This window comes from Rhinatrema bivittatum, chromosome 1, assembly GCF_901001135.1.
Source record: "Rhinatrema bivittatum chromosome 1, aRhiBiv1.1, whole genome shotgun sequence".
Taxonomy (NCBI): Eukaryota; Metazoa; Chordata; class Amphibia; order Gymnophiona; family Rhinatrematidae; genus Rhinatrema; species Rhinatrema bivittatum.
In genome coordinates, this window is record NC_042615.1 from 682,083,700 (window position 1) to 682,102,304 (window position 18,605).

Below are 18,605 nucleotides of genomic sequence, written 5' to 3' on the forward strand. Positions count from 1 at the left end.
GAGGCTGACAGTTCTACGATCCAGGCGTGTGGAGCCTTTTTCGCTGATTTTTGGCAATTTTTTCTTTCTGGACTGGCCCCAAATGTTTCCTGACTTGGTCATTTTATTCCTGGTTTTTATCATTATGTTTCAGGACTTGGTTATTTTTTCTATGGTTTTTCTCATTTTGTTCTTGTTTGTTACTTTTTTCCCTTTTTCTATCCCTTTTTGCGTTTTGCCTGACCGCATGATTGGACAAACTGGGAACTAGTAAAGCCTGTGGCACTATTTGGGTTTATAATTGTTTATATCCCATCTACTTTGTAAGCGTATGATTGTTCATATGTGGCCTGGAGGTCTGTGGCCGACGAACTCTGACTAGGTTTCTATTCTTTTTCATGTTTGGTATCTTAGCCCTGTTAATTACCCATATTATCACTGTCTATTTTTATCCTTGTATTGATATACTGATGGGGACCAATGGATGTAGATGGGGGTGGGTGAGCTAACACCGTAGTGATCTCTTGTTTAGGGCAGGGGGGTAGGGGTGTTAGTTGGGGGCTCCTGGGAATTCAATTGATTATGTTCTTTTTGACCTCGTTTAATTTTCTTGGGGTTACACTCAGTCCTTGGGTATTGTCTTGGTGAGGGTTCCGGCTGGGAGGACCCTTGCCTGGGGTTTACTTGGCAGCTCTGTTGGAATGACTGTTATCTGATGTCTACTTAGCAAGCATACGTCTTTAATTACATGGAATGTCTGTGGGATTAATTCCCCCATTAAACGGACAAAAATTCAGACCCTTTTGAAGCGCAAGCGTGCCAGTATTGCGTTTCTCCAAGAAACCCACCTAACAGATAGTGAACATGATAAACTTAGTAGAGTGTGGGGAGGGACGGTTTATTATGCTTCTGGCACTACAAAGTCTGCGGGGGTTGTCATTTGGGTCCATCCACAGGTCCCATTGCAGGTCCACTCTACTATTAAAGACCCGAAGGGCAGGTATGTCATCTTGATCGCAGAGCTGAATCACGCTAAAGTAATTTTTTGCAATCTATATGCGCCTAATAATTATAGCCCAATAATTTTACCAGGAGCTTTATCGATTACTTTTACCTTATGTGGATGATTGTATAGTAATTGGAGGGGATTTTAACACCTTCAGGGACGCCCAGCTGGATCGGTCTTCCTCCTCGGGGGTGACTGGGGGTTTTGGTAGGGGTCCTTCTTATCTGGAGCAGTCCCTTCAGTTGTTGGAGGTTTGGCGTCTCCTGCACCCAGGGGAAAAAGACTTTACACACATCTCTCGGGCCCATGGCACGCTATCCCGTATTGATTACTTTCTTTTGAGTGCACATTGTTTTGCCCAGGTGGGGGACGCTACTATTGGGGAAATCGCTATTTCTGATCACGCTCCGGTCAGTTTGGAGCTGCAGATTGGGCTCCGGCCCGTGTCCGCTTATCAGTGGCGGTTTCCTTATTATTTGGTGCATGATGTTAAATTTCAGGAATACCTGCGTACCCGTTGGACAGAATATGCCTCCCTTAATGCGCAGCATGTAGAGGATCCGGTCCTATTTTGGTATACAGCCAAAACGGTGCTGCGAGGGGATATCATTTCCTACATGGCCCACAGAAAAAAAGCTATTAACCACCGGATTGTGATGTTGACTGATAGGTTGCGGAGGGCCAAGCTTGCTTTGCTTCATCAGAACTCACAGAGGGCCCGGGTGCAATATTATTCAATACAGGGGGAACTCAACACGCTGCTCCATCAGCGGGCTCGCAAGAGTTTTATGTACTATCAGTACAAGCTCTATCAGCATAGCAACAAGGCGGGGAAAATGTTGGCGAACTTAGTTCGAGCTACTCGTGGTTCCCGACATATACCGGCCCTCAGAGATTCTGCAGGTGGGCTGCTTACGGCTACTGGGGACATCCTACGTCGGTTCCAGGAATTCTATAAGGGGTTATACTCCGCTGGGCATTGGAATCCCGATTCCTGTGCTCAGTTCTGTGCGCAATTACGTCTTCCCCAGTTGACTGGTGACCAACAGTTGTTTCTAAATGGCCCGGTGACGCTAACTGAGGTGCAGGCGGTCATAGTGGGGGCCAAGGCCTACAAGACTCCGGGGCCAGACGGATATGGGGCGGAGTTCTACAAATGCCTACGGGATTTGGTGGGTCCTCCGTTGGTGCAGGTGATTGGGGCATTGGCGGGGGGAGGCTCTTTCCCGGCTCATGGTAACAGGGCCCATATAGTTCTTATTCCAAAGCCGGGTAAGGACTCCCTCGCTCCTGAATCATATCGACCCATTTCCCTCTTAAATTTTGATCAAAAATTGTTGGCCAAGATCATGGCGGACCGTCTCTCTACAGTGTTGCCTAGCTTGATCGGTTCGGATCAGGTGGGGTTCGTTCGCAAACGTTATGGCTTAACCAATATTCGCAAGGTGTTAGCGGCTATGTCTCTGTGCCAATTGACGGATATCCCCTTTCTTGCTGTTAGTTTTGACGCGGAAAAGGCTTTTGACCGGGTGGAATGGGACTATCTTTTCTGGGTCCTACAGCAGATGGGATTCGGGGGGCTGTTTCTTAACATCATTCGTTTATTGTATCAGAGCCCAGAGGCCGTTGTTGTGGCTAATAGTTCTATGTCCGAGCCTTTTTCCATTTCTCGGGGCACGCGGCAGGGATGCCCACTCTCTCCCCTTTTATTTCTCTTGCAATTGGAGCCCCTGCTCCTAAAAATCCAGGGTGCTCCCAAGGTTAAGGGGCTCCGTCTCCAGTCCACCACATTTAAATACGCTGCGTTTGCAGACGATATTTTAGTATTTCTTACTGACCCTCGGCATTCCCTAACTCCTTTGCTCCACATTTTTTGGGAATATGGGATTTTTTCTGGCTTTCGTCTAAACCTAGACAAATCAGAGGCCCTGGCCTCCCCGGCCACCTTGTTGGGTGGGTGGGACGGGGACTTCCCGTTACGGCGTACGGATGACGCGTTTCGGTATCTTGGTGTCATAATCCCCAGAGACCTCTCCCGGTTGTATAGGTTGAATGTGAGTCCCCTCCTGAAACATACCCAAGATAGGTTGAGTAGTTGGGCCCGGTTGCTGCTGTCCTTGGGAGGCAGAGTTCACCTTTTTAAGATGGTCCTCTTGCCCAAGTGGCTCTACTTATTCCAAAACTTGCCATTGCAGCTGCGGGTGCCAGACTTGCGACAGTTGGACAGGGCTCAGCGCCGCTTTTATTGGAGGGAGGGTAGATCCCGTATACCGCTGGTCTGGATGCGGGAGAGGTGGGGGAGGGGGGGACTGGGTGTACCAGATTTGGCCTTGTATAATTTGGCTAGTCACTTACGTTTAATTCGTGACTGGATGTTGACAGAGCACACGGTGTTGTGTTTGCCGGCTGATGTGGAATTGGCCGCCCCTATCTCGTTGCATTTTCTTTTGCAGGCCAGAGCCTCCTCTGTCCCTTCGCATCTGGTGCAAAGTGTTCTTATTCGGCCGCTGCGGGCTTCATGGGGGCGTCTTACGCGGATGCTGCAGATTCCGCGGATTTGCGCCCCGCTTCTTCCAATTCAGGGCAACCCAGATTTTACTCCCGGTTCCCAATCTGCGGCCTTTCAGCGCTGGCGTCGAAAGGGTGTTGATCTGATAGGTCGGGTGTTGACTCCGGAGGGGGCTTTCATGACTCTATCGGACCTTAAGAACTGTTATGGCATAGCTGCTGGGGAGGTTTTCCCCTATTTGCAATTACAACATTATGTCCGTTCCCTGCCCCCTTCCCTCTTGCAGACTTCTCACCTACATGCTCTGAAAGAATTGTTCTCCCTTGACACAGGTACACCGCCCTCCCTGTCACAGTATTATAAGCGCCTCCGGCACTTGGTGGCGGTGGACACATGCTCTGTTTTGGTTGACAGATGGAATGGGGATGGAGTTTTTACCATTAATGTGCGTATTTTGAAGGCCGGATTTGGGCGGATCTCCCAGCTCTCGATCAATTCTTATTTTAGAGAAATGCAATTTAAATTTTTGCGGAGGAGTTATGTTTCGTCGGAGGGGGCCTTCCACATGCGGATTTCCCCCTCGGCGGCATGTCCCCGGTGTGGTAATGCTAGAGGTACCTTATCTCACGCCTTTTGGGAATGCCCTGTTGTATATCAATTTTGGACCTGTGTGGCCCATTATTTAGAGAACTTGCTAGATGTGGTGCTTCCTATATCTCCGTTATGGCTTTTATTTGGGTGCATTTCTCCGTTGCGTATTCGAGAGCTGGGGGGTCGCTTACTTATCCAGAAGGCCTGTTTGGTGGGGAAGAAAACCATTCTGTTGAACTGGCGTGAGTTGTCACCCCCGTCTTACTGGACCTGGAGAAATGGGTTTCATCGAATGATGTTGCTAGACGCGGCGGCTATGCGGCATTCTCCCTCGCAGAAGAAACGATTTCTTACCATATGGGATGCCTACCTGCTTTCGCTCCCACAGAAGGTGCGCAGTTCGGTTCTCAACGACTGACATCAGCGGTTTCCTTGGACTGAGTGGCGATCGTTTACTGACTTTGGACTTATTCTTTCATCCTTTCATGAAGATGGAGAACGGGGTTTGGGTTGATTCTCAGGGGCCATGGGGGGGGGGGGGTCACGAAAATGGGGGGGGGAGGTTGGAGGGATGGGGCAGGGGGGGGGGCTAGCTGCATTTGGGGGGGGTTGTTCGGTTTGTATATATCACGGTTGTTCTTGAGTTGGGGAGAGATACAGTGTCCTGTCTCTTCCCGATATGTTTGTCTGCTGAATTGTTAAAACAATAAAAACCGTTTACACAAAAAAAAAAAAAATACCATCCTAGAAGCACAGTCCAGATGTATTCCACACATTAAAAAAGGTGGAAAGAAGGCAAAACGATTACCGGCATGGTTAAAAGGGGAGGTGAAAGAAGCTATTTTAGCCAAAAGATCTTCATTCAAAAATTGGAAGAAGGATCCAACAGAAGAAAATAGGATAATGCATAAGCGTTGGCAAGTTAAATGTAAGACATTGATAAGACAGGCTAAGAGATAATTTGAAAAGAAGTTGGCTGTAGAGGCAAAACCTCACAGTAAAAACTTTTTAAAATATATCCGAAGCAGCAGTTGGACCGTTAAGATGATCGAGGGGTTAAAGGGGCACTTAGAGAAAAGGCCATCGCGGAAAGATTAAATGATTTCTTTGCTTCGGTGTTTACTAAAGAGTATGTTGGTGAGATACCTGTTCCGGAGAAGGTTTTCATGGGTAATGATTCAGATGGACTGAACCAAATCACGGTGAACCTAGAAGATGTGGTAGGCCTGATTGATAAACTGAAAAGTATTAAATCAACTGGATCGGATGGTATACACCCCAGGGTTCTGAAGGAACTAAAAAATGAAATTTCAGACCTATTAGTAAAAATTTGTAACCTATCATTAAAATCATCCATTGTACCTGAAGACTGGAGGATAGCTAATATAACCCCAATATTTAAAAAGGGCTCCGGGGCGATCCGGGAAACTACAGACCGGTTAGCCGGACTTCAGTGCCAGGAAAAATAGTGGAAAGTGTTCTAAGCATCAAAATCACAGAACATATAGAAAGACATGGTTTAATGGAACAAAGTCAGCATGGCTTTACCCAAGGCAAGTCTTGCCTCACAAATCTGCTTCACTTTTTTGAAGGAGTTAATAAACATGTGAATAAAAGTGAACCAGTAGATGTAGTGTACTTGGATTTTCAGAAGGCATTTGATAAAGTTCCTCATGAGAGGCTTCTAAGAAAAGTAAAAAGTCATGGGATGGGTGGCGATGTCCTTTCGTGAATTACAAACTGACTAAAAGACAGGAAACAGAGTAGGATTAAATGGACAATTTTCTCAGTGAAAGGGAGTGGGCAGTGGAGTGCCTCAGGGATCTGTATTGGGACCCTTACTGTTCAATATATTTATAAATGATCTGGAAAGAAATGAGAGTGAGGTAATCAAATTTGCAGATGATACAAAATTGTTCAGAGTAGTTAAATCACAAGCAGATTGTGATAAATTGCAGGAAGACCTTGTGAGACTGGAAAATTGGGCATCCAAATGGCAGATGAAATTTAATGTGGATAAGTGCAAGGTGATGCATATAGGGAAAAATAACCCATGCTATAGTTACACAGTGTTAGATGCTACCACCCAAGAAAGATCTAGGCGTCATAGTGGATAACACATTGAAATCGTCGGTTCAGTGTGCTACGGCAGTCAAAAAAGCAAACAGAATGTTGGGAATTATTAGGAAGGGAATGGTGAATAAAACGGAAAATGTCTTAATGCCTCTGTATTGCTCCATGGTGAGCATGTGGTCGCCACATCTCAAAAAAGATATAATTGCGATGGAGAAGGTACAGAGAAGGGCGACCAAAATGATAAGGGGAATGGAACAGCTCCCCTATGAGGAAAGACTAAAGAGGTTAGGACTGTTCAGCTTGGAGAAGAGATGGCTGAGGGGGGATATGATAGAGGTGTTTAAAATCATGAGAGGTCTAGAATGAGTAGATGTGAATTGGTTATTTAGTCTTTCAGATAATAGAAAGTCTAGGGGGCACTCCATGAAGTTAGCATGTGGCACATTTAAAACTAATCGGAGAAAGTTCTTCACTCAACGCACAATTAAACTCTGGAATTTGTTGCCAGAGGATGTGGTTAGTTCAGTTAGTAAAGCTGTGTTTAAAAAAAGGATTGGATAAGTTCTTGGAGGAGACGTCCATTACCTGCTATTAAGTTGATTTAGAAAATAGCCACTGCTATTACTAGCAACGGTAACATGAAATTGACTTAGTTTTTGGGTACTTGCCAGGTTCTTATGGCCTGGATTGGACACTGTTGGAAACAGGATGATGGCTTGATGGACCCTTGGTCTGACCCAGTATGGCATGTTCTTATATGTTCTTTCGATTTGCAATAAGGTTCCCAGCAGGAGCTAGATTGCTCTTTGGGTAATTTACTACTATCATGGTTTCTTTGATTGGGGTACACCACCCCAGGAGCTGTGCAGGACTGGGGCTGGTCTTCTGCCTAGCTAGCCCCCTCCCCACAGGTTGAGCACTTGGGTTCTGGTGGCCAGTAGGTCTCTGTGGCAGCAATACATCATGGTGGGTTCTGGTTAAACTGGAACAAGACAAAGCTTGGTACAGGGGCTGGGCAAGGCTGGACTGGAAGGCAAGGCTGGAGCAGGGTTGGCCTGAATACTGGAGTTGGACAGAGAAAATGCAAGATAATGAGCACAGCCAGGGAGAGATACAAGCAAGGCAGGATACTGGAAAGGACACTGAGAAGGAACTGGGACAGGGAATGAGTTGTGGACAGGATACTGGAGACTAGACTGGGCAGGGGTATAAGACAAGAAAAGACAGGACTGAACAAGGACAAGGCAAAACAACAACACAGAACAAGGAACACAGAAGCCTGAAGTCAGCAAGGCTGGAGGCCCATAGGCCAATAGGCTATAGGTATAGAGAGACCTTGATAGGCCACAAAGCAGGAAGAATAGAGCAGGCTTGGAGGCCTGTGACGGGGTCACTATGCTAGACTAAGATAGGAAGAAGAAAGCTAGGAACCAAAGATTCAAGGGAAAGGGGAGGAAGGAAAATACAGCAACACCAGGCTAGAGATGTCCCTTGATTCCTTCCCCCGGATGTTACAAGGACAGAGGAACCACAGGTATGGGGGATTAAGGGTGGGACCTCCCCAGAGCCAATCAGCTGGCAGAGGAGGAGGAGTTTCCACAGGATAAAAAGGACTCCCTAGTAGAGCAGTCTCAGTCTCCTGCGGGGGACCGAGGAGGAAGGATCGGATTACCTGGCTGCTCTGGGAAACTTGGACATTGGATATCCCCGACGGTGTGAAGGACTGCAACCACTATCACAAGGAAGGTGAGCGTGGGGACTTCGGTTGGTTTGGACTCACGATAAAGACACTTTACCTAGAGAACTGCCAAGTGGGTGGCTGTACCTCTGGGGAAGGGTTGAGGTCCCAGAGGTACGGAGGGAGGTGGCAGTTAGGCCCAGTGGGGCCGGACTTTTGAACTATGGACTTTGAGAGGGACTTCTGAAGCCAGTGGTTGGAAAGTGAGCTGCTGGCTCAGTGGGGAAGGCATCTGCCTTCTATCCAGGTGGTGAGGGTTCAAATCCCACCTGGGGACTTGTAAGATAAATTCGGCTAAATTGCTATTTTGAGTTTCCAAGGGACCAGGGAAGCTCATGCAGGGATTGGATCCCGGGAACAGACGCAAGCGGCAGTATACAGACCGGTGAAAGTGCGGCAAGGCTAGGTCTGAGTAGGCCACAGAGCAAGGTACTAGAAGCAAGAAGGACCAGAGGCTGCAAGGCCTAGGTAGGCCACAAGACAAGAATCAAGATGACCCAAAGCCATAAGATAAAGCAAGGAAACAGTGGCTGGGTGAGAGAGCCAAGAGTGACTCCATGAAAAGGCAAAGGTGAATGGGCCAGACTGGGTTACATAGGGTTGGAGCTTGGGTGTGGTGCAAGCAGTGAGGAGAAGCTTGGCAAGGCTGGAGATTAAGGTAGCTGAAGTCCCCTGGTAGAGAGGAGGCTGAGTAAGAAGGCCAGTGAGGAGATAGCTTGGATAGCTCTGAACAGAGATCACTGGAGGCCTCTGCTGGTGAAGGAGTGTCATTGCTGTCAGACTCAGGGCACGGTGAGGCTGTAAAACCATGACAACTACCTAGCCTGGGTGCTCAAGGAAGAATACCACTGTAGCACTAGCCTGCTGATTCTCCTGATGGGACTTGGCCCTGATTAGCCAGTCTGAATATGGATGTACTATCACACCCTTTTGCACAATGTCGCTGCAACTACCTCCATAACTTTGGTGAACATCCTTTTGGGAAGGGGGGGCACCAGTCCGAATGTAATGCCTGGAACTGAAAGTGCTTGCCTAGGACACAAACATGGAGGAATCTTTGTTGGCCTTCCTGAACGGGGATGTCTGAGAAGCAAAATATTTCCCTTTTCCTTACTGCTAACATAGCTGATCTGAGGGTTTCCATCTGGAAGTAAGGTATTCCGAGCAGTGGCATAGCGAGGGAGGATGAGAGGACAAAAAAAACCAAACCTTGGGCACTGGGCTTTAAGGGACCTCTTTTTGTATATTTTTTCAGCCTCGTGCAGGTAGGGAAGAAGAGGGTATTATTTGAAAAATCTGTTTCTGTGACCTTCAGCATTTCTACAAGAAGGATAGTGGTGGTGGTGGTCGGGAAGGGGGGGGGGGGCAACACAGCAGGTGCTGGAGACTCTTGCTACACCACTGACTCAGAGGCATTTCTTGATGCCTTTCAAGTTTAACACTAGTTGAAAGGCATTGCCCTTCTTTGGTAAAGTAAACTATGTCCCTTGGCCTTGCTGGGACAAGGGTACAAGAACTATTGCTTTCAATTCCCTCTTGGGCCATAAGGATTCTGGAACAGAGGCAATAATTTGAGAGAGAAATTCCTGGAGAAGTCCATAAACTCCTATTAATCAAGTTGACTTAGGGAATAGCCACTGCTATTACTGGAACTAGTAGCATGGGATCTATTTAATATTTGGGTACTTGCCATCTGGATTGGCCACTGTTGGAAACAGGATGCTGGGCTTGATGGACCCTCGGTCTGATCCAGTATGGCAACTTCTTATGTTCTTATGTTATGTTCCTACCAACTGATATACATCAGTGCTCTTTCCTTAAACAGCAGTGGAGCAAGTGGTTCCCTCCAGGGCAAGCTTTACTTCTAAACTGGAATTCTAAGCTTTATGGGGCACCACACTCCATGCCACCCAACTGCTAATCCTTAATCCTAACTCCCCCCCCTCCCTTAGGCAGATCACTAGTCATAACCCCAGGCAGGGCTGGATCTAGGGCAAATGCCACCCTGGGTGAAAAGAACAGCCTTCCAGCCCTCTCTGACTGTGGTGGGATAGGATTGTCCGCACCCCGGCAGAATGAGATCTGCTGCAGCCCTGCTGGGATCCACTACGGGATTGGTGATGCTAGCGGTGCCCAGGGTGCCTCCAGCTCATGGCGCTCGGGCAACCACTCAGTGCCCTACCGAGACAAACATCGACTCTGAGCCCAGGTCTCCCCACTTTCCTCTCATCCCCAGTACTCATTCTCTTCCTACCCCTACTCAGCAGGACAGCAGTGCTTCATATGTGCATGCAACGTCCTCTGCCGCCTGGCTCAAGTCTTGCAGTTTGAACTGGGTGACATCAGCAAATTCAAATCATGACTGGAGCTAGTGGGAGGGGAGCCCAGAGGAGGCTGATACTGTATGAAGAGTTGCTCTTCTCCTGCCAGCCCAGAAGGGACTGAGGATTTGGGGAGGGGGAGAGACCAAGAGGATGAAATAGGTAGACAGTGCTCCAGTAACAGCACAGCTTACATCTTCTGTGACCCTCCCAAAATCTAAAGATCATTGGGTTTATCCAGTCCTGGTTCTTTTTCTGGATTCTCTCTCTCTGTGAAAGTGAAGCAGATGGCTCCTTTCTGCTTCACAGGTAAGAGGATGATGAGTAGCCACAAGCAAACAATCTTAGATGAGCAAGCAGGCAAGATACAGATTACTATATTACAGATTAGTGAGGTTATGTCAGCATAAAAAGACCAGATGGTCCATTCAGTCTGCCCAGTGAATTTCTTATGGTAGTTACTGCTGCTCCATGCAGGTTACCCCCATGTTCCTGTAAAGGGTAGTAACTGCCGTTCTGTGTAGGTTACCCCCTTGAACCCTTTTCTTCATTTTCCACCTTAGCCTTTAGGGATTTTCAGTGTTTAGCCATGCCCTTTTGAATTTGTTTATCATTTTCACCTCTTCTGGAAGGGCATTCCAGGCATCCACCACCCTTCTCTGTGAAGAAATATTTCCTGATGTTGGTTCTATGTCATCCCACTAGTTCTACAGTTTCCTTTCCAATGGAAAAGTTTTGAAATTTGTGCATCATTAAAACCTTTCAGGTATCTGAAGGTCAGTATCATCTTCCCTGAACCTCCTTTCTTCCAGGATATAGATGTTTAATACTTTCAGCCTCTCCTCCTAAGTCTTCAGATTCAGACCCCACACCATTTTGGTCACCCTTCTCTGGACCGCCTCCATCCTGTCCTTATCCTTTTTGAGATACAGGCTCCAGAACGCAACACAGTAGTCAGGCGAGGCCTCACTAAGGGCCTGCACAATAGCATTTATCACTTCCTTTTTCCTGCTGGTTATTCCTCTCTATGCAGCCCAGCATTCTTCTAGCTTTAGCTATCGCCTTGCACATTGCTTCACCGCCTTCAGATCTCCAGACACTATCACCCCAAAGTCCCTCTCCCAGTCCATACATTCTTTTTTCCTTCTCTTTCTTTTGGTAGGGAAGAGGCAGCAGACAGTCCTGCACCTAAACTCCTCTCTGCTTTACCAGGCAGATAGGAAGTGGCAGTGTGCAGGCTGCTTCCTACAGTGCTGGCTGTCTTGTGTGTCCCTTATTTCCTATATATCTATGTCTTCCAGGTTGAGAACTCCTATACTAAGGTGAGAAGCTATAGCTCTTCCCACCTTTCAAAGGAATTATTTTAAGTTGCTTTTTGGATGACAGCTGTGCACGAAGTGACTGCCGAGCACATTAAAGGGGGCAATTTTCAAACTATTCAATTTATAACATTTTATTTACAGACTTTGCACCAATTTAAAAAGAGAAAGTACATGTCTATATTTACTTTGAAACTTGCCATTGCTACGAAGTACCTGTGGACTTTTATGCAGGGACTTTTTCCATAGAAAGTAACACAAGTAGATTTGCAAAAGGTAATCTGTGGGTTACTTTCTTCCTCTGACCTAAGCACACCCATAGAGCGCCTCCTCTGATTGTGGCTACAAGTACACACACTGTGAAACACTGCATGCACTTTAAGCTGTATTGATGGAGGGCAATGTTCAGATAGCCAGTTTACACACATAAATGGCTTTGACAATTGTTCTCAAACTGTACATGCATTTGCTAAACCTAAAGCCTCTTTAATCTCAAAACAAAGAAATCAAAATGAACTGTATTCGATGGGGGGGGAAAGGCTGATGTGCACGGAGCAGGAGAGGGACCTTGGGGTGATAGTGTCTAATGATATGAAGTCTGCGAAACAATGCGACAAGGCGATAGCAAAAGCCAGAAGAATGCTGGGCTGCATAGAGAGAGGAATATCGAGTAAGAAAAGGGAAGTGATTATTCCCTTGTACAGGTCCTTGGTGAGGCCTCACCTGGAGTACTGTGTTCAGTTCTGGAGACCGTATCTACAAAAAGACAAAGACAAGATGGAAGCGGTACAGAGAAGGGCGACCAGGAAGGTGGAGGATCTTCATCGGATGACGTACGAGGAGAGATTGAAGAATCTAAATATGTACACCCTGGAGGAAAGGAGGAGCAGAGGTGATATGATACAGACTTTCAGATACTTGAAAGGTTTTAATGATCCAAAGGCAACGACAAACCTTTACCATAAGAAAAAAATCAGCAGAACCAGGGGTCATGATTTGAAGCTCCAGGGAGGAAGATTCAGAACCAATGTCAGGAAGTATTTCTTCACGGAGAGGGTGGTGGATGCCTGGAATGCCCTTCCGGAGGAAGTGGTGAAGACCAGAACTGTGAAGGACTTCAAAGGGGCGTGGGATAAACACTGTGGATCCATAAAGTCAAGAGGCCGCCAATGAAGAGTGGGTGACTCGCCAGAATGATGGCTACTGCCTGGAGACAATACCTTTATTCAATAAACATACACATGGTTACTGTGACTCCAACATCGCTCTAAGCTTCAACAGCAAGAGGAAATGTGGAATAAAGGATTTGCACTCACAAAGACGGGAGTAGCTGGCTTGTTACGGCGGTTACTACCCCAAACCAAATAAGCCTGATACTTCACTTTCAATGCATATCCAGCATAGTTCTCTGCTTCAACGGCAGGGGAGAAGAAAAACTGATACTTCACACATCCAGCAGAGCTCTCCGCTTCAACGGCAGGGGAGAAGAAAAAAAAAAGGGTTCGCACTCACAAAGCGGGGAGTAGCTGGCTTGTTACGGCGGTTACTACCCCAAACCAAATGTGCCTGATACTTCACTTTCGATGCATATCCAGCATAGCTCTCTGCTTCAACGGCAGGGGAGAAGAAAAACTGATACTTCACGCATATCCAGCATAGCTTCAACGGCAGGGGAGAAGAAAAAAGGATTCGCACTCACAAAGCGGGGAGTAGCTGGCTTGTTACGGCGGTTACTACCCCAAACCAAATGTGCCTGATACTTCACTTTCAATGCATATCCAGCGTGGCTCTCTGCTTCAACGGCAGGAGAGAAGAAAAACTGATAATTCACGCACATCCAGCATAGCTCTCTGCTTCAACGGCAGGGGAGAAAAAAAAAACCTGATACTTCACGCGTCAGCGGCAGGGGAGAAGAAAAAAACAACCAATAAGGGCTGTATAACATAGTCTGGGAAAAAACAAATGAGCATGGGTGTAGCTTGCTTATTGCTGCGGTTACTACCCCTAACTAATCAAGCTAGATATTTCACTTGGATGCAGCTCCATCACTGCTCTCTACATTAATGGTGGGGGAGGAAGGGAAATAGAACCAAGAGCTAAGAGAAATAGATAAGTATGAGAGAAAAAATGTGTGAAGCTTGCTGGGCAGACTGGATGGGCCGTTTGGTCTTCTTCTGCTGTCATTTCTATGTTTCTATGTTTTTAAAATACTCCAAATGCTTTATTAACAATACATCCTCTTAAAAACAACCCTGACTCTCCTGGCCTGATCCAAATGCAGTTTATGCATTAAAAAAAAAATTGTCCTCAACCTGTTTCATTTGTTATTAAAATTCTTTAAAAGATGTTTTATTTTTTTGAAGCAAATGTTCAAAATTTTCTCAGAGTATGCAAGCTAGGAGATGGAAATTTTTCAATCTCCACCCAGATATTTACCAGCTTGCAGCATTATTCTTCCTCAGGTACCAATTTAAATGTAAATTCTATGAGATTTTATATTCTACTACAGCTGGAAGCCTTTTTGAACAGTTCTCAGAAATTAGAGTGTTTCTTCAGGGTCGTTAAACCTGTTTAAGTAGATCAGCATTCTTTACTGTGTGGCCCACAAGCCAGAGGGTCTCCTGTGAACCTGAAGTGCAGCTCTTGTTGGCAATGGATTTTTTTTTATTTTTAAAAGATTACAGCTATGGCAGTCTCTCTCTGCCAGGGCAGCAGCCTCAGTGGTGCTACAACCTGTCCTTCACTGCCAGGTTTACGGTGGCCATTGACGTCACTGTCTTGCATTTCAGGACTTCCCCAGTACAACTGTGGCAGGAGCCTTTCGGCAGCACTCCAGCACCTCATATACTGCCCCATCATCTCACAGAATGTAGAAAGAGCTAAAGGAAATAACACCTGCCGCTATCTTTCAGCCTAACCCTGTTTCTGTCCCGGAGGGGTCATTTTAAGGGGGATCAGTTAGCTATAACATCCAAGAGGGACACCCCCCCCCCCCGCCCCCCCACCTTATGGGTTGGTTATAACAGATCATGCTAACTAAAGGACATCAATATACGAACAAATACATAAATACATGATTTAACACATATCAACACTTTTTTATTATGGTAATTTATGATTTATTTTAACCAACATATGTTATTACAACATTAAACATGTATTTTTTTAGCGAAGTAAACATAACAAACATAAATATGTGTCAGTCAATATTTAAAACTGTTTTTTATATCTTTTCACATAGTGCGGATACCCAACCTACCCCAAATTCTCACATTAATACAACATTAAATACCCCATATATTAAAACTTCATACCTAACCCATTCACTCATCCACATTCATACAAGCAATTACTATAAAAACTCCCCACAATATTGCATCTATCCCAAAAAAAATAAAGATTCAGAGTACGGATTTGGGGATTGTTTAATATTAATATATATGTATGTTTAATATAGTTTAATATATGAGTTAATGGATACAAGGAATATACTCTTTAAATAATGTTTGTGTAACATAGGGAGATATTTCAGATATTGTGATGATAAAATAACTTACTATACCCGTACTCTGAATCTTTATACTTTTTTTGGGATAGATGCAATATTGTGGGGAGTTTTTATAGTAATTGCTTGTATGAATGTGGATGAGTGAATGGGTTAGGTATGAAGTTTTAATATATGGGGTATTTAATGTTGTATTAATGTGAGAATTTGGGGTAGGTTGGGTATCCGCACTATGTGAAAAGATATATAAAAAAGTTTTAAATATTGACTGACATTTATGTTTACTTTGCTAAAAAATACATTTTTAATGTTGTAATAACATTTGTTGGTTAAAATAAATCATAAATTACCATAATAAAGTGATATGTGTTAAATTATGTATTTGTTCGTATATTGATGTCCTTTAGATAGCATGATGTGTTAAGTTAAGGACTACTATATTACCCTTGTGTTATTTACCGTAATTGGTTATAACAGAGACAGACCAGAATACTCCCCACCCTGACCCAGCCGCACTGGATCCAAAGTGGCTCCTGCTTAAAAAATAGAGAAGATTATTGCACTAGATGCTTGTTCATTTCATGCGTAATTGTTTATATTCGTATATCTTTTCCTCTTAGATCATCCCCTCTTGATTGTGAACCTTTTTTCCTTTTCTATATAGTAATTGAATTTATTTTATTTTTTGTTTCTTAAATTTTTTCTTTCAAGAACTTTTGTCTTGAATGTGCATAAATAAAGTTTTAAAAAAGGAGCAATACCCTGCAGGCTGTCAACCTTGTTTTGCAGTTAGCTGGGATATATGTTTAGCTAGAACAGTGAAGAGGGGAACAAGCAGACAGATTGGGTGGCCAACTGATCCTTATCTGACGTCATTTACGTTAGTACATATCAAACAAACTTCCAAACATCCCAGATTGGGCATATTTGTCAGCATGACTTATGTTGGATAAGCAAGTCTCAGAAATGTTCAATCTTAGGAGTTCATTTTTATGGAATTTTATTTATGTATTTATTTTAATAAGATGGTGCCTCCTGAGATGTGTTACTGAAGAGTAACACTAATGTGGAACCTTGCAACCAATCAATGACATAGCAGAAGTTGTTGGAAGTAATCATCAGTGTAATAGTGAATGCAGCTGAATAGTCTCATAACTGCACAACTTTACTGTCAATAAATCATGTTACACTAAATTGGATATTTACAAAACAATATGCTAGACTGCAAATTATAGTTTTGCTTGAAAATGCTAACCACCACAAGTTATTAAACAAAACCCTCACAACCCCAAAACAAAACACCTAAGATACAAAATACTATGCACTCAATGTAAGCTTACCTTTGCCAGCCCAGGTACTGGAGGACAGTGGGAATTCCAACGAGCTGGTTTAGCTGTGGCAGGATGGTGCTGCCTGTATCCTGGGGACCTGGATGATTTCTCACTCTCATCAGTTGAATACAGCAGCTCATTTTCATTCTAGAAAATAATTTGTATTTTTTAAATTTAATCAGTCTCAGATTTTGGCTGCCCAATACTGTACACAGATTTTATACATCTTTTGCACTTTACAGGTTTTTAACAGTACTTTCCTTTTCTTTTGCTCCTCTCATTTACATGTCTTCTATTAATTAAATTGAAAAAATATAATTAACAACTTACATTTAGAGGCTGAAGATTTAATCTGATTTGATATTTTAAATTTTTTTTGGGGGGGGAGTGGGGGTGGTATGTTGGAAGACAGCTACTAGCTGAAACAATTCAACAATCAATATCTATATTTGAGCTCTGACTGACGTGCCATGAATGCGCAGAAGAGCGCTGACCGACATGCTGCACCTGCGCAGAAGAGAGAGAGCTCTGATCGACATGCCGCGAATGCGCAGAAGACGTAGTATATAAAGGAACACGACTAGTGAGGTTATCAAACTTGTGGACGATACAAAATTATTCAGAGTAGTTAAATCACAAGCGGATTGTGATACATTACAGGAGGACCTTGCAAGACTGGAAGATTGGGCATCCAAATGGCAGATGAAATTTAATGTGGATAAGTGAAAGGTGTTGCACATAGGGAAAAATAACCCTTGCTGTAGTTACACGATGTTAGGTTCCACATTAGGAACTACCACCAAGGAAAAAGATCTAGGCATCATAGTGGATAATACTTTAAAAATAGTCAGCTCAGTGTGCTGCAACAGTCAAAAAAGCAAACAGAATGTTAGGAATTATTAGGAAGGGAATGGTTAATAAAACTGAAAATATCATAATGCCTCTGTATTGCTCCATGGTGAGACCGCACCTTGAATACTGTGTACAATTCTGGTCGCTGCATCTCAAAAAAGATATAGTTGTGATGGAGAAGGGCAACCAAAATGATAAAGGGGATGGAACAGTTCCCCTATGAGGAAAGGCTGAAGAGGTTAGGGCTGTTCAGCTTGGAGAAGAGACGGCTGAGGGGGGATATGATAGAGGTCTTTAATATCATGAGAGGTCTTGAATGAGTAGATGTGAATCTGTTATTTACACTTTCGGATAATAGAAGGACTAAGGGGCATTCCATGAAGTTAGCAAGTAGCACATTTAAGACTAATCGGAGAAAGTTCTTTTTCACTCAACGCACAATTAAGCTCTGGAATTTGTTGCCAGAGGATGTGTTTAGTGCAGTTAGTGTAGCTGAGTTCAAAAAAGGTTTGGATAAGTTCTTGGAGGAGAAGTCCATTAACGGCTATTAATCAAGTTTACTTATTTATTTAGTTTCTTTTTTATACCGAAGTATAGCGGAAAGCCTTCACTCCGGTTTACAGTGAATAACAACTTCATACATAAAACGTGTTCATAACGCACATAAATGTAGATAACAATTAACATTTCGGCAAAAGCAGAAATTGAACAGGTTTAAAAAGAGAACAGCTTACAAATCGGTCTTGCTGAGATTTAACAAAAAACTTAGGGAATAGCCACTGCTATTAATTGTATCAGTAGCATGGGATCTTAGTGTTTGGGTAATTGCCAGGTTCTTGTGGCCTGGTTTGGCCTCTGTTGGAAACAGGATGCTGGGGGCTTGAAGGACCCTTGGTCTGATCCAGCATGGTAATTTCTTATGTTCTTATAAAAGTGTACTGTAGACATCAACTCTGTCTTCTTCGGCTCTTCCATTACACTTTTCCAAACAAACATCTCGCCCGTTTTAACGGGCTCAACGGCTTGTTATGAATGTTGTACATGAACACAGCCAACAAATATAGAAAACAGAAAAACAAAAACAATCCTAGTGAAGTAAAACAGGTTGCCTATCTATAATGGGTGTTTTCTGTACACAGCAAGATATATCAGTCACACAAGTGGAAAACATCATCCAAGCAGTAACACAGACTCAGTTCTCTCCCTGATTATAAGTCTGGATCCGGACCGTTCGATTGGACAGGCGACCTGAAATGCCCATAGTGCATACCTGATGGTTTGAAGCTCCAAGAACTTGATCTGGTATGGAGCCTCTCGAGCAGACCAGTGACCTCGCATGTGGTGGCTGTCCACATGCACCCCCCAGTGGAAGCGTTCA

At 44.3% G+C, this 18,605-nt stretch overlaps 1 protein-coding gene across 3 annotated transcripts in view; it reads right to left on the bottom strand.

Annotated features, from left to right (window-relative positions):
* Positions 1 to 18,605, bottom strand: part of LOC115074755 (survival of motor neuron protein-like) — a 109,593-nt gene that overhangs the window by 50,098 nt on the left and 40,890 nt on the right. For all 3 annotated transcript variants that reach the window (XM_029574520.1, XM_029574539.1, XM_029574529.1), the window contains one exon: positions 16,385 to 16,522. In XM_029574520.1, the coding sequence (XP_029430380.1) occupies positions 16,385 to 16,522 (138 nt within the window). The remainder of the gene's footprint in view (positions 1 to 16,384; positions 16,523 to 18,605) is intronic.